The sequence below is a fragment of the Contarinia nasturtii genome, unplaced genomic scaffold, assembly GCF_009176525.2.
Source record: "Contarinia nasturtii isolate CC-2019 unplaced genomic scaffold, AAFC_CNas_1.1 Cnas_scaffold_2166, whole genome shotgun sequence".
NCBI classification, from domain to species: Eukaryota; Metazoa; Arthropoda; class Insecta; order Diptera; family Cecidomyiidae; genus Contarinia; species Contarinia nasturtii.
In genome coordinates, this window is record NW_022199493.1 from 1,485,060 (window position 1) to 1,502,460 (window position 17,401).

Genomic DNA, 17,401 nt, shown 5'->3' on the forward strand with positions numbered 1-17,401 from the left:
AACACTTTTTTATTTCCTGAAAAACCCAGTTTTCTATTTTTACACTGTAAATTGTTTAGTTTTATTCGTTTTATTATCAGAGATTATTATTTTAAGATTTTCTAATTTAATTATTCAGAATTCGATGATTTCCCACTTGTTATATTTTATTAATTTTTGGTATATTATCAAAAAACTATTATTATAAATCAAAATGTTTTTGCAATAATGTAAATAGACAATTGAGAACAATTGAACCCCGAAAGATGTAATTTTCATATGAATTTTTCAAGAAAGTTTCGGCCACAGAATTTTTTGAACTGAGAATTTGTTTTGATTCACATAGAAACCGTTAAAACCATTGCTGTCATATACTAAAATTTCTGCTTTTATGTTTTGCTAAAAGAATTTGATTCGCTACTTAAGAGGAGGGTGTTGCCATATTAAACACCACCCCCTTTTTTTCATCACACGCACAAAAACGAAAACGTGAAAAAGACGCGAGTATGCTACATTTCTTTCCAGCTCGTATTTGGGCTTGGGAAAACACACAAAAAGTATCTTTCACAGCATCTCGGCCCCTGATTTCATGTTGTAATTTGTTCAACTTTTGTATCAAATGACAAATAATGAGTGAATTTGTGTCGTAGGTGGATCACGCTCACCTGTCTTAACATTAACTGTCATATATAAGAGATGTTTTTACGATTTAAGAACATGGATGAATTGCACAAAAAAGTTATTGGTGTTTATATTTTACCTTTACTGTCACGTTGTTCAGGTTGTTTTACCTATGTCCTATGAATTTTTGCTCATTAGTTTGATATTTCCCTCACCTTTGGCAATGCTTTAACAATAATCCCAACTCCCTCCTTTGATTTTGCTCTTGCTCACTCACAGTTGTTTTTTCACTTATATATTATTATTTATACCATTAACAATCTATAATAATATGAAGAATAGCCGATTGCTATAACACACCAAAATGCGTATATATGCTTTAAATATCTGAAAGACCAATTAATTTGATGAAGATTTAGAACAGCGACGGAAAAGCCATTTTACTAAGGTATCACAAAAGTTTAAATCAGTTGATAATATAACATCATAGCGCGTCCTTTGTTGCTAGGTGATTTTTACAATCTCTACGAATGAACTACAATACGATTCCATATAATATACAACAAATTAACAAATTTCTTTTTTTACTTTCACTACCAGTCAACTAATACTTCGCATCTCTTCATATAACAGATTTTCTCTGGTTCTTGTTACTTTGGTGATTTTATTTTTTCCACAGTGAGATCAGTTTTCATCTGCTCCTCTAGGTTACAGACATCGTGCGTGCGTTGTTTCCATTAGTAACTGTACTTTTGGATTCAAAAGTGTTTACCATAAATCTTCTATTTTTTTAAACTTTTATTGCAATCAAGTTTTATTAATGAAAATTGATGAAAATAAGCTTGAGATAAACGATTATGATTTTAATTTTTGAAAAAAAAAATAGATGTGTAATTAGAGAGAAAAAAATTTAAACTCCTTACAAGAAGCAGTTCTGTGCAAAGTTCATATTCAATTTCAAGTACAGTACAATTAAATACAGATAAAAAGTAAAATGTATCGACGACATAATCTTATGTCGTCTTACTGTGGTATGTATGAATGTTGTTTTTTTTTTTAAATCATTATAAGGATTTTATTTCGTTTAGAGTCTAAAAAAAATTGGCTGAAATAATAAAAAATATGAACTTATATCAAAATACTACTTCTCTCTCGCAATTATATAGTCCACAATATTATAAAAATATTGACTAATATCTGATATATGTTTATTGATTTTATAAAATTTGTTAAACTGCACATAAGGATTAATGGATTAATTTTTTTTGGTGATTATATGAAATTAAAATAAGTATTTGTATTAGATTACAAATTCTAAGTTGTAATTTTGTTCACATGATGATTCTTGATTGAAATGTTAATAAGAAGCTTTTCAAAATTATAATGTTTCAATAAGTTTATGATTTAAGAGTAATTTTTTTGTTACTCAAATTTTTTTTTTTAAACTTAAGTTTGGCTATTGTTGGTATTATCTTTATTGGCCTGTAGTTCACTGTAGTTCGATGCACCGCTCTTTTTATCAGACTTTTATATTGGCACAATTTTTTCAAAAGAGTCATTGAGTCAACAAAATCTTTCATTTCATACCCCTTATGGGCACATCATGGATGCTCCGATGAACGAATATCGCTCAAATACAATACCAGCCTATTCCCCCACCACCAGATCATGATTTTTAAATTTTGTAAGTGGATGTTTGAGGCCAAAAAACAAAACAAAAACGTTTGCAAAATTAATTTTCAAGGTGTAATTTTTTAAGGAGAAGTTGTGGCCACATGGAGTTTCATTTTTAAACATTTTTTTTAAAACGATTTTGTAAAAGTGAAAAAATCCAACTGTTTTAATTATTTTTGTTCAAATTATGCATATAGGAGCATTTGACATTGTTCTATTCTAAATGTACTTATGAATCGTTGCGGAGAAAAGCTCTTATTTGTCTCCAAATAATACTGCAACATAAAGATTTTCTTGAATAGTTTATTTCAAAGCAAGGCAGTGACAAGAAACGACCGAAGCGCTCACATCGGTTGCCAGATGAACTATAGCAACCCTATTGGTTGCTGGTACAAATTTGTGCCATTATTGAGCACAAATTTGTGCCATTATTCAATGCTGCGTTGCCCAACTGTCACTACTACCATGCTTTGGTTTATTTGTTGTATTACAACAAATAAACCGCGTGAAAAAAACTTCATGTTGCAGTATTACAATACTTGGAGAAATATAAGAGCTTCTTTTTCTCCGCAACGATTCATATAATTTACCGTTTTCAGTAGACATTGATATTTTAATCAATTCTTTTCTAGAATTATGTCATTGACAACGAACATATCACTTTTGGCCTGTTTAATTATTTTTCAAAAAATGAGTTTAACAAAGATAATGTCATCTGGCTCGGTTTTTGTTTGTAAATTTTCTTTCAATCACATTTTCGAAGAAAAATACATTGATATACTGATGATGAATCAGGCACAAAATGAATACATCATAAATCTTGATTGTTGTATTAATTTCATCAGACTTATGGGTAAAATTATTTGTGGTAATTGTGAAATGGAACTTGGCTATCAAATGGATAACATGGAAGAAGAAACTCTTTGGTTTGGTAAATATTCTAGAACAACTAATTCAAAGTAAACTCTTTAAATTTGTAATAATTTTGTGATTTTTAAAATTTGTGTAAAAAATATTTTTATATGTTTATTTCTTTGGGAATCAAGTACACATTTCACTGAATTTACCGAAGACAATCAAGAAGAATCTAATGAATATGTCACATGAGTTGTTAATTTTTTGGTCGGGTATTATTACACTGTGCGTCATTTTTTAACTTTAAAAATGTGATGGAGACGAGACCCACCATTTCCACATAATTTGGGTATGCTGATTTCAATGGCACCACCCGTTTTTCTCTAACACGTCAGGATTTTCCACAATTTTCCTAGAGAGTTTTCCGGAAAACCAAAATTGGCTGTTTATACTCTAGTATCATTTTGAATTCATGCAATATCCCAGACGGGTGACCTATCAAGCGTTGTTATACGGTTCAAGTATAGTAAAGCCACACAATTCGTTTAAAAAAAAATTGAGTCATTTGAAAAAAAATTGATTTGGTTATTCCCCTCTGAAGTCCACATTTTGAAGTAAAATTGGTATCCATTCAAACGCTCCGAAAATGAGTATTTGTTGGTTTTTGGGCATGAAGAGACCGAATAAAACGCTTTTTCTGTTATAAAATTAGATTTGAATACACTTACCACACGTTGACATTTTTGACCATTTTGGATACTTTTTGTGTGGTAAGTGTATTCAAACCCAATTTTATAGCAAAAATAGCGTCATATTCGGTCTTTTTATGCCAAAAAACCCCCAAATACTCATTTTCAGAGCGTTTGAACGGATACCAATTTTACTTCAAAATGTGGACTTCAGAGGGGAATAACCAAATCAATTTTTTTTCAAATGACTCAATTTTTTTTAAAACGAATTGTGTGGCTTTACTATACTTGAACCGTACTAAAACGCCTGATAGGCACCTCTCTGGGATATTGCATGAATTCAAAATGTTACTAGAGTATAAACAGCCAATTTTGTTTCTCCGGAAAACTCCCTAGGAAAATTATGGAAAATTCCGACGTGTTAGAGAAAAACGGGTGATGCCATTGAAATCAGCATACCCAAATTATGTAATAATGATGGGTCTCTTCTCCATCACATTTTGAGTGACGCATAGTGTAATTATTATCTCATTAAAAATCAATTATATCAAGTGTGTTTTTCATTAAATGTCTCTGGAACACGTTCATTCGCAGTGGCCTTCTTCAGGAACTCGAACGAATGCAATTCTTTACTTTTGTTACCATCATTTTATTGCCCTAATTATTTTTAACTTTATTTGAGTAACTTTTAAAATACAGTTTTGATTTTCTATTTCATTTATTTTTTTAAATTACATTTTTGGAGCTATTTCATTGGACATTATTATTATTATGCAGCTTCTGGTATGTCTGGATTTATCTTTGAAGTTGTGTTTTGGTCCATAAATATGTATTTCTTTCCGTTATATTCTTTGATTCGACCTCCATTTATTAATAATATTGGTGTGTTTTTTACATTTAACTTAAGAAATCTTTTCGATAGAAGCACATTTAATTCCTTCACCAACTTCAAACAAATGTTTTGAGCAGAAATTTGACTCTTATTTTGAAATTTTGAATAATCTACAATGTTTTGTAGAAAATTTAGAGTATACATATTCAACGTAAATAACTTTTTTTTTTTAAATCGTGTAGATTTTCCAACCCAGCTTAATTGTGATCAAGTTACTGCAAGCATACATTTTTGTGCATACATCTATGGATGTGAAAATTTGCTCGGAGGGCATCTGGAAAAAACACTTTCTAAAGGTTTCTAGCTAGGTTTTTAGCATGCTGAAGCCGAATTTTTAGGTTTCAGGTCAAAAAAATCAGGGGGTGGGGGGAGTTGGAGGGCAGCTGACCCAAAAAAAATTCTCTCATCATTTTGAACAACTTTGTAGAACATAATTTTTTGATCCGATGAGAAAATCGGCATCAACAAAAAAATTGGAAAAAAAAGAAGTAAACGACCATTTTTACTAGTTTTTGTATGGAAATCGTATCAAAACGTTATTATATCGCAAAATAAATGTCAAAAATGGATTTCTTGATCCCAAAAAACCCCGCATACACATTTGGCTAGAGAAAAAACAATGTTTAAAAATGTTTTTACAAATTTAAATGCAATATTTAATGAAAAAATAAGTGAAGAAAACTTCTTATTCTGATACAAATTTAACGTGATTTTATTTATTAGGCACTAAAATGCTAACGTTTTCGGAAACAATGTTTCCATCATCAGGCGAGCTATAAAACTGAAATCTGTACAAAAATTATGTCATATGTTTACAATTAGAAATTTTAGTTGATGTTTAAAATATGAAACAAATTTGAAAAGAGAATGTAGAAAAGTAATGGTATTTAAATTGAAAGATATTTAAATTCAAATAAAAACGTAGATCCGATGAAAGTAGGCGCCCGATTCACATATTGAATATGTCATCTGTTGTAATTGGTGATGTTAATTTGTAAAAAGAAGTTTGTACTTGTGTTCATGTTATTACCCATTGTTTTATGAATAAAAATATTTTCCCATGCATCCAAATAACGAGGTGCGTTGACTTCTTTAAGAATATCTAAGTCGATTTTTAAATATTTTGGAAAATATCTATCTAGAAAAATTGGGTGGCTACAAATTCATTTTGGACATATGGTTTCTTGGGCAAAAACTCTTGTCCGCAAAAAAAATTGATACATAGAACCGTGAGAGGGTACATCGTGAGAGGGTACATCGACAAAAAATTTGACCCACCCTAATATATATATCTGGGTTGGTATTTAGATTACTTTGATACATAATCTACATTTTGTAAATGAAGATTACTGCCATGTAAATTACATATTTTTTCCCATGTAATCTACAAAATTTGTAGATTTTTCAATTTTGGCTAACAAATATAGTGAAACCACCAGAAATTGTATCAAAATACCGAAAATTGTATGGAATTTTTATTATAATTTTTATTGAGAATGTGTCTGTTGGACTTTTAACATAACAAATCTTTTCAATAGAAATTCATTCACCAACTTCGGACAATGTTTTGAGTGGCAATTTGACTCTAATTTTGAATTTTTGAATAATCTACAATGTATTGTAGAAAATGTAGAGTATACATATTCTACGTAAATTACATTTAAAAAAAAAAAATTTTTTTTTTTAAATCGTGTAGATTTTCCAAACCAGATATATATATACCAGTAATGTGCGAGGAAAATTTTTCAGGGAGGTGGTTTTTCGAAACCAAAAATTTCTCTAGCAAATCAGACAAATTTTCGTATTTTTTTTTTTTTGAAGTCACTTATTGACGCGAAAATCAACCCCCCCCCCCCCCCCTTCGCACATTACTGATATATACAGTGCCGTCAAAAAGTTTGGACTCAACCATTTATTTTTCATACAATTTCATACAAATTGAACATTTTTTGAGCATTATTTAATATATTTCGGAAATAGCTAGACCCTTAAATTTTTGTACATTTATTGTTCAATATATGGAGACAAAGCCAGTGAAGTTTCACCAAAAAATATAATCGCGTTTCAAAGATACATCCGTTTGAATGTTGATTTTATGAAAAATGACAGATTTTATAGGAAAAATCATCATTCTTTATACAGTCAACATTTAAACGAATGTATCTTTGAAACGCGATGATATTAAATATAATGTTTGTTTTACATTTTAAATGATATTTCTATAGAGAAATACAATTTAATGGTATAATGTCAAATATTAAACTATTTTCTAAATCCTAAAATTATTAAATATAAAAAATGATTGTTATTCAGTATATAATTTTGATAGTCAGGAAGAAAAGCTTGGTAAATAAATCAAAATAAGCATTGCAAAGACATGGAAGGAGGAGTTTAGAATTAAATGTTTAGCTCAAGATGAAAATATTTGAATATATTGATTCCAGTCTATTAAAAAAATTAATTTTTCCATTCGTTTTTTGTTTTGATTTGGTTCATCCCAAAATATTAAATGAAATTAATTTATTACATTTCAGTATCCCAACAAGAAAATGTTACCGGTCATGGAACTTATGTGGAATATGTCGATTCTGGACTGTATGCAACATCTACGCAAAGCCAAACACAAATGTAATAACGAAAGAATTGTCAGGTTTTTATTTTCTTGTTTAAATCATCATTTCAATGATACTGTTAAAATACCCGTATTTTTGCTATAAAAAGTTAGTCATATTATTTTTTTTCTGCGAGAAGTATTTTTAATTTTTGCTTGACCTTCAATAATAAATTATTTGAATGGTTTAAAATATTTATGATCTTCAATCATTCTTCAAAAAAAAAAAAAGTATTACTGTTCAAATGCAATACTGGCTAGCGTCGAAAATAAATGTGATACATTCAAAAAAAATTAACGCGAGTTAGAATGTCATTAGTTTTAACTCAATATCTTGTATCAGTATTTTTTTAAATCCCACTATAAAAACCTCTTTCTTATTTCAATCTGATATGCTCATTAATATTAAATCTACAATGTTTGGTATTTATTGTGATTTTAATAGGGCATATCCAGTATACGTTAATGAATATACATCAAGTACGCAACAGCAATATTATGCAGCAAATGAGTCGTTTTCGGGTACAGGAACTCATCAAAATGAGACCTATATTGTGCCAGTAGAAGAATCCTTAATATCAAATCAATCACGCGAGTCACCACAAGCAATATCTGCTGTAAGTGTTATTTTATTTTATTTTTAGAAATATGACCATTGGAATAATAGTAGTAATAGTAATACAGATGTGTACCACTGAAGGCTGATAAGTTTCCGGAATGGAGTAGGGGAGACTGGGGCTAAGTTGGCCGGATTTGGGTTTTTGGCTGAAAAGTCAGTCTAAAATATATTCAAGCCATAAGTGTTATATACCATTTTAAAGCTTGTTCTTTTGGCTATAAAATGGAACCGTATGCTTTTGAAAATATGCACTAGTATTAACGCTACTTCGCTGGGAAGGTGACTACCCCGAAATCGAAAATCACAAAAATGGTGGGGCTAAGTTGGCCACCCCATGGGGCTAAGTTGGCCATGCAAATTTTAGACAAAAATTAGTCACAAATTTGCGTTTTTTTTTGGTTTGAACTGAAAGCAATATCTTTAATGATACATTTGGGATTGTTTGCATACAAAAAACTTATATTTCAAGTGAGTTTATTTGAATATAATGACAATAGAAATGACAAAAAAAAATATTTTGAAGATAAATCCACGCAAAAAGAAGGTGTCAAAGCCAACGAATTTGACAAAGGCTAGCTCAGAGCCTAATTCAATGGCGGTTTCACATCTCCAGTCAAAAGTCGTTGGCAGGAATATTACAGCCACCTCAAATCCTAACAAGAATTTTAATTCCAAAGTGGCAAATGGTGATTTTGGGCATCGGGTCGGTCATACAATTAACTCAAAATTGTATGAAACAAAAACGGTCTATATTTCACCGTTTCGGCCTGATACTACTGTCGATGATATCACCGATCATTTGAAATCACACCAATGTTACAGTGTTGTAGGTGACTTGAAGGTGATCAAACTGGTGAGCCAAAATAAAGACACAAGGAAAATATCGTTCGTTTCCTTTAAAATAGAAGTGCCTAATCGTTATTTCGACATTATTATGGACAGTTCCATTTGGCCACCAAAAGCCAAAGAGTTTGTTGAAAATTCACTGCCTGGCAAAAACAACTCTAAATCAGTTCCACCTCCCAAACGAACCGTAAAGAATCCAAAAAACAAGGATCATGCCTCGTTCAGGCCACCAATTCTTGGTCGAAATCGACGAAAGCCACATCAAAGGCAAACAATTTCACTGAAATCGATTGCCAACTTGTTGCCGCTGCTGTATCAGTGCCTACTCAGTCCACTGATGGGTTCGTACAGTCAGCCCCAGCAAAATCGTCGCAACTAAGCAACACGAATCACTCTCTCTCTCCTCCAACGACTTTGGTGTGCAATGATATTTATTATCAAAATGTTCGTGGCTTGCGCACCAAATCAAAACAATTTTTCTGCAATTCGTCGGCATTTGCACATTCGATTGTTGTTTTAACGGAAACATGGTTGAACCAGTCTCATTTTTCGTCAGAATTCTTTGACAATTCATACCATGTTTACCGTAAGGATCGTTTTGAGACTGGTTCATTGTTAAGTCGTGGTGGTGGTGTACTCATCGCAGTCACCTCAAAACTAACATCCACCAACATTGTATTCGATGACGCAAGTGAATTGGAATATGTCTGCGTTAAAGTCAGCATTAATACAAAACTCAATGTATTTATTTATGCTGCGTATATTCCGCCAAACTCACAGCCGGAAATATACAAACGCCACTCGATTGCCATAAGCCATATTCCATCGAGCCCAATTGACACTATTATTGTATTGGGAGATTTTAATCTACCTCTTGTCAATTGGATTATGGATGACGATGAACATAACGTCGAAGTTTCTTGTCCATCGCCTTTATCTGCCATTGATGAACAATATCATCCACCTATTACCTAGACGTATGAATGGCACATAAATAACTTAACTCAAGAGCAAATTCCAACTAGAAACTTCCTTAAAGCCGACTACATTGCAATGAATAGGTACTTTGCCAAAATCGAAATTTCCAAACACTTTTCAAATAAGCCTCTTGACCATAAAGTCGACATTTTGCACCAAATTATTAACGAGGCGATTGAAAAGTTCGTACCTGTTCGAACGAAAAACATTACATCGAAATGTCCGTGGAACAACAAGCAACTCCAGTCTCTCAAAAATAAAAAGAACAAGGAGTGGAAAAGATCGAAGTCAACTAACAATGACTCTGACTATTTGCTTGCGCTTGAAAATTACAGCAAACTTAACACGGAACTGTACAATTCGTATGTCGACAAAATGACTTCTTCATTGAAGTCCGACCCTACATCGTTCTGGCGTTTTGTCAACACGAAGAAAAACAGTGACTGTGACCCAAAATCGTTGCATTATGGTGACAAATCATCGGTTGATAAGATGGAGCAAGCTGAAATGTTTGCAACATTTTTCAAAAACAATTTTGCAAATCAACCGTCTCCAATTCAATCGACAGCACAAGCGTCAACTCAAACAAATTCTTCCGTTGACAATTTCATTCTTAACGAATTTTCTGTTTTTGACGAGTTAATAAAAATTAACTCTAAGAAAGGCGCAGGACCGGACGGAATTGTACTGGCTTATTATACGAACCGCTGTCAATGATTTTCAATGATTCGCTTTCCACTGGACACTTTCCTACGAGATGGAAACGTTACAGCGTTGGACCAATATTCAAAAAGGGATCACGTTCTAACGTTGAAAATTATCGGTGCATTGCCAAATTGCCAACGATCGCCAAGTTTTTCGAATATTTGATTAATTTGGAGATCAGCAAGATAAAATAGTAGCCGATAAAATAGTTCCACAACAACATGGTTTTATGAAAGGTCACTCGACTTCGATGAATCTTTTAGAATTCCTGCACTATTCTATGAAGGCAGTGAACGAAGATAAGCAGGTAGAGGTACTTTATACTGACTTCAGTAAGGCATTCGACATTGTTGATCATTCGATTCTGATTTCAAAACTACAAAACTTCGATCTGCCTCCTAACTTAATCGAATGGATCAAATCGTCGTCAATTCGTGAAATATGGCCAAATGGAGTCAAGTGAGTTTGTCGTTAACTCAGGAGTTCCTCAGGGAAATCACTTGGGCCCCACCCTATTTCTGCTTTTCATCAACGACATTGTTAATTCCATTAAGGATGACGACATTTTTATCTCTCTGTTTGCTGACGATTTGAAATTGGCAACTTCAATCGCTAACACCAATGACTGTATCAAACTTCAAGTTGCAATCAATAAATTAAAAAATTGGTGCGAAGCAAACAAACTTCATTTAAATCTTGACAAATGCTCTGTTATGTCAATATCAAAAAAAAGGGAGCAAATCGTAAGTTCCTACTCTTATGGCAGTCACAAATTCAAGAGAGTGAGCGAACAAAGAGATTTGGGAGTTATCTTTGACAACAAACTTAACTTCATCAAACATATCGATTCAATTGTGGCCAAAGCAACATCAGCACTCGGATTCGTAAAGAGATTTTGCTACGATATTCCGGATGTCAATACTCTCAAGTCATTATATTGCGCCCTCGTACAATCAATCTTGGAGTATGGCTGTTTGGTATGGCTCCCGTACCATGATATACACAAGAACAAAATCGAATCGTGCCTGCGTCAATTCTCAATGTTTGCTCTCAAGGAGTATCCAAATATTTAATAAATTAAAAAAATATTTAAAAAATAATAATAATAAATAGCTATTACTGTAAGAAGTAGCTAATTAGTTATTAGAAATCTTTATTAAAAGATGTGGTTTTTAACGGTGATCAGATGTATACCAAATGTGTATCATTGATTCATACCTTTTTCCCACCAAACAAATGTATAAAAATTATGTACAAACTCAAAAGATTCAGCCAGTTTTGGCGGTGAATAAATATTATTATTATTATAATATTATTCTACCAATTCCCAGTCATCATCTGATTCTTCTTCTTCGTCGGAGATACAGTTTGGGCATGTGAATACATTGTCTATGGTGCGTACACAATCGACGTGTGCTATGAGACGGCATACAATGCAAATTTTTAATCTTTGCGTTTTCAGTATTATGTTTTGAGCCCGTAATTCATCACTGTAACATCGTCTATGCTTGTTCATCGGATGTTTTCTTTATACAGTTTGCCAATGTGTTTCGATTGACACCATGTAATGAAGCTGTATTTCAAAATGAAATTTTGTCAAGACGAACTAAAAGAACAGCTGCTTTTATATTTGATTTATCAACCCCAGCCGTTTTACGCTTTTATTTTGCTTTAACAACACACTGAATTGAAAAGAAAATGATGTGTACTAAATGTGTGCTTCGAATGTGTTCAGAATATTTTACAAACACTGAAATCGATGAAAATTCAAAAATGATGTGGCCAACTTAGTCCCACCAATTTTTGGCCAACTTAGCCTCACGTGACCATTTTGATTTCATGAACTTCATTTTTCTTTTATTTCCAAGTTTTTAGAAGTAACAATAGTATCATTCAATAGTAGTCTTAAGCTTCAAAAATAACTTATCAGATTTTCCGTGCGAATGAATTTTAACCATAAATCCAAAAAATCTGAGCTTTTTTTTACTTTGAAAATAAAAACACTATGTTTGCACTTGTGAACGTCTGTCTGAATACTGACTTCCACAAATTGAAGTTGGCCCCCCTAATTTTTGCGATTGCCTTGAAACCTTTTTAGGGATTTAGTGACTAATTTGTGACACCATTATTTCGTCCCATTGAATAGACTTTTGGCCCACTTTTGGCCATTTTTCTATTTAGGCCTATTGGCCAAAAAGTCTCTTAGCGAAATTTTGAATAAAAGCAAAAAATAAAAATCTAATGATGCAGAATTTTAGTGATTAATTTGTGACTCACAAATATGACTTTGGATTTTCGGTACGACATCTGGTGGACATATTATGAACAAAAAATTGAAAAATGCACAAAAATGATTTTAATTGAAAATTTGAAAAGGCTTTTCATAAAAATGGGCAAAGTTATAAAAATTCTTCTACATACTTTAAGTGACTAATTTGTGACTCCCAAAAATGTCAACATTTGAATTTGTGACACAACGTGTGTGACAAAAATCTCAATTTTTCGAATTGGACACGACGAAAGGTAGATCGATGACAAACATGATGATCAAAGTTGCACCAATGGGATAATCTTGACATTTTTGAGAGTCACAAAAAAACAAGTGGCCGAAGGTGTATTCCATGGACCGAAATAATGGTGTCACAAATTATCACAAATTAGTCAGTAAATCCCTAAAAAGGTTTCAAGGCAATCGCAAACATTTGCCAGGCTGGATAGGGGGGCCATTGAAGTTTGACACTAGCCATCATTTCATGTCATAATTACAGTGACATCGTAGGGTTCGATACGATGATCCAGTGCAAAGTTTTTGGTGGGTGGCCAACTTAGACCCGTGGCCAACTTAGCCCCAGTCTCATTTACTAAATGGTACCATATACAAAAATTATTTTTATGAAAATCAAATATGTAATGTTCCTTCAAACCTTCTCTGTAAAAATTTCAAATAATCCATGAGTTACAGCACTTGAAGGAGACCAACCTCAAAATACACCTTAAATCAATATTTAATCGCTTTTTCGGAAAGTGGGCTTTGGTGGATCCTCGCGATCATTCAATGGGTAAAATAAAAGTGAAAAATTGCTTTTATGCGTGGTTTTTTTTTGTCATTTTTTGGCTTTTTCTACTGCTCATTGGCCGCTCTATCGATAGCCGATGTGAAATCACTTGTGAAATCTAAAAGAAATTATCGAAAAATTGGTAAAAACCCCTCCCTCAATAGCAATTTTTACTTTGACCCGATTTTTCGACCCAATAGGGGGGCAGGTGGACCCACGAGGGGCATCGTCGGATTCAATTCAATTACCTTTTCAACGATATACATATGTCCAGGTATTTGAATTAAAGTTTAAAAAATGTGCCGACTGCCAAAAAATGATTTTTTCGATTTTTTTATATCGAAATAAATTCAACTTTTTATTTCTGTAAAATGATTATTTCGTTGTTATACGTATTGAAAAGGTTACAGAGCACAATTTTGAAGTATTCTGGTTAAGATGTTTTCATTTTAATGGAGCGTCGTATCACTAATAATAATTTAATGACGTCGAAAATTTGTGAATGCAAAATACTTACGTTCGATTTAATTAAATGTACCAGAAAATGAAAAAAAGTTGAAGTGAAGTGAGTTTAAATATAAAATATGGCTTCAATAGAGCAGAAAAATCAAGAACAATAAGCTGCAGACAACAATTCGATTTCATGATCACATATTCTGACGGATAATTGAAATTTCTTTTACTCACCAGTCAAATAGTCATACAGTACGTTTTTTTTATATAGAGTCATCGCAAAATTATTCTATATACATTTTATTTAGTATCTAAGCTACGGCGCACATAATCAATATTTAATCCATTCTCCTGCCTTCTCGATCACACGGGCACATCTATTTGGCATACTTTTGCTCAAATTTTCAGCATATTCGCGTTGAAAACCTTTCCACTGAATGAATGAACTGAGCTGCTTCAAATTGCGGTGTGTTTTACCACGAAGCCTTGCCTTAATAAGGGCCCAAACATTTTCGATCGGATTGCAATCGGGTGACTGAGGCGGCCAGTCCATTTGTTTAATGTCATTTTCCTCCTTCCAGCGGTGCTGAGACGACTTTTGTGTTTTGGATCGTTGTCTTCTAATAGAAGCCAATTCGAATTGCCGTTGCCATAGAACTTCTTGGCGGTGGGTAACAGTGTCGACGAATAAAGTTGGTTCATCCTCACAGCGTTTAGAATGCCCGTGAATACGGTCAACTTTCCAAAACCACCTTCACAGAAGCAACCATAAACATGCACCTTTTTCGGATGCTTTACCGTGCGAACGACCACTCTCTTTTGATTGCACAACAAACACTGTACTGATTTGAGAACTGTCATTTGAGTTGAGAATTAGAGAACAACAATAAAATAATGAGAAACAAACTGCAACTTAAGTTATGATGCAGTTTGTTATGAAATATTTCACTGTTGCTCACTAATCTCGAACTTCTATTGGTTGCCCGAAACGCCAATTTTCTCACTATTCAATAGGTGTCACAATGCAAGTTTATATGAAACTCTCGGAGACTCGGTATAGAGCACTCAAACAATGAAAAAAGTCCAGATCGTGATTTGGATGATAAGGAATGCGATTTTTTTCATTCTGATTTCACCAGATGATACAGAAAATTGAGTAGTATTTGTAAATCGAAGAAAAAAAATTTTTTTTTTTTCATTTTTCGCGACTTTTTCACCATTTACATGGGAGGCTTGTATGAAAAACACGGAAGACTGCTGAAATGACACGGTCGTATATCCGTACATATTTTGTATTGGTCATATTTCAAACATCGCAAAAAAAAGGTAGAAGACTTCGGTTGGGATCGGCTTGATCACCCCCCGTACTCTCCAGACCTTGCCCCTTCTGACTACCACTTGTTTCGATCAATGTAAATGGGCTTGTCTGAGATATCGTTTCGAAATCCTGAAGGAGTGTGAAAAATTTATTTTTCTATCTTTTTTCACCAAAAATAATCCAAATATAGACACTGTGCGTAATTTATCAATTAAATTTATCAAAATATTTATTCCACATAATTTCGGAGCGCTGAATTCAATGGCGTTCTTCTTTTTTCTCTATCACGTCGGAGTTTTCCTATATTTTTCTAAAAAGTTTTCCGGGAAATCAAATTTGACTGCAAATTAAAACAAGTGTTGAATCAAAAGAGTTTGAATTACGCTTCTGGTGTCTGAGAAAAAAATGTAGAGGTGACTTGGTTGAACAATTTTGCTCAAGTGACCGTACCCCTACAGGTACCCCCTACTTCACAAATTGGGATTAAACTCTAATTTTTAATGTCGATTATAAAAATTTCGGTGTTGAGTATTCGGCAAAAATGTTTCTCATATAAAATAAGGTACCCCATAATCGTAGACAATGGTCCATTCAGTGTAATGTAAATGTGCTATTCTATATCCTATGAATTAAACCTTTATTACCAATAAAAACGAATTTAATATTGTGTGTTTGTTGTTCAAATGCCAACGCCTGAATTTATTCCAAAGACTTTTTACACATATGTTAGTTTAGAATTTTAGATACCATATGTCATCACTGTGTAGTTTTCATGCAATAATAACAATATCGCAACGCGTCAAAAATGTTTTTGAAAAGGAGACAAAATACACATAGTAATTTTTGTATTACGGCAATTAAAAGAGCCACCAAATTATTGCTCTTAAAAATTAGAATTTGGCAGTTATTGAATTACTTGTTCATTATCTTTCAGAAAATAAATATTCGTTCGGTAAAGATTTTTAATATAACTGGTAAATCTTAAAATCTTAAAACGTTCAAAAAAAAATTGAATGTATTTTCTTATCAAAAATTTAATACATTTTAAAGATTCTATTAAAAATAAATGGATACTATTGGTTCCTATTTGAAATAGGATGTGGCATATGTTCACAACCAACAAACTTCAACTACGCCCACAACTTCTGAGTCGGATTGCGCGCCAAATATAGCACATGCAACACGTGTTTCTCCAGCGACGGTAAGCAATGTTGGGTTGAATTTGATTATTTGCAATAAAAATGCTTATCTCCTTTATTTCCTTTTTATTTTAACCTAATTTTATGTTACGTAAATACCTGAATTTAGAAATATATTTATTGGGTTGGTCGAATTTTTCCAATATTTGAGTTGGATGAACTTTATCAAACCAAATATATGCTTTTTGCTATTTTGTGAATCTTCTGAAATTTCTGGCCAAAAAAGTGGAACAAATCATTTTTGTGAGATTTTTATATCTTTCAAGCAAGAGAGTTTCACAGAGATTGAAAGAAATGGCATTATGATAATGTAAGGTCTTAACTATGTGGTGTACACATAATATTTCCCGAAAAATCTCTCTCAGGTTTTTGATGTGTCTCATTTGACATCGTCAAGACGAAGAGCAATACAGGGGAAGGGAAAAGTTTCTAGCCTAGCATATAAAGAGAAGTGTTTTCAAATCATTCTTATGCTGTAATTGAGGTATGAACCTTCAAATGTGTCGTCACAAAAAATTAGGTTGATATCTCTTATAGAGAGTTTTCTACGTTAGTCAATTGGTCATCACCTCGAAATCCTTGAAAATTTTTATAAAATCGAGCACCGCATTTTTAGAAATACTAGCTAGAGGCCGGTCAAAATAAATGCAATAGATGGTGAATTTGAATCAAGATTCAGGTGGTGCAATGCTTTTCCAAATATTCACTTGCGAGCTGTCATACGAAGACAAATTTTCTCGCCAGAAGAAAACATTATTTGACTTCTACTACATAACGCAATCCATACATCTATTGAGCGTGGTACAGACCCAAGACCATAGTACGAAGCCCGATCATAGTATAGGATTTCCTATATAATCCTTGTAACTAACAACACCTCTAATGCGTATTCCGAGTACTAATCGA

At 32.7% G+C, this 17,401-nt stretch overlaps 1 protein-coding gene across 11 annotated transcripts in view; it reads left to right on the forward strand.

Moving 5' to 3' along the window:
* The window catches only part of LOC116347872 (transcription factor RFX3), a 45,001-nt gene that overhangs the window by 15,777 nt on the left and 11,823 nt on the right, over nucleotides 1-17,401 (forward strand). For 8 of the 11 annotated variants that reach the window (XM_031778634.1, XM_031778636.1, XM_031778638.1 and 5 more), the window contains 3 exons: nucleotides 7,245-7,338; nucleotides 7,767-7,938; nucleotides 16,393-16,497. In XM_031778634.1, coding sequence (XP_031634494.1) covers nucleotides 7,245-7,338; nucleotides 7,767-7,938; nucleotides 16,393-16,497 — 371 coding nt within the window. Of the gene's footprint in view, nucleotides 1-1,496; nucleotides 1,632-2,155; nucleotides 2,285-7,244; nucleotides 7,339-7,766; nucleotides 7,939-16,392; nucleotides 16,498-17,401 lie in introns of those variants that run through there. The other 3 variants (XM_031778642.1, XM_031778643.1, XM_031778641.1) reach the window with 3 other exon arrangements.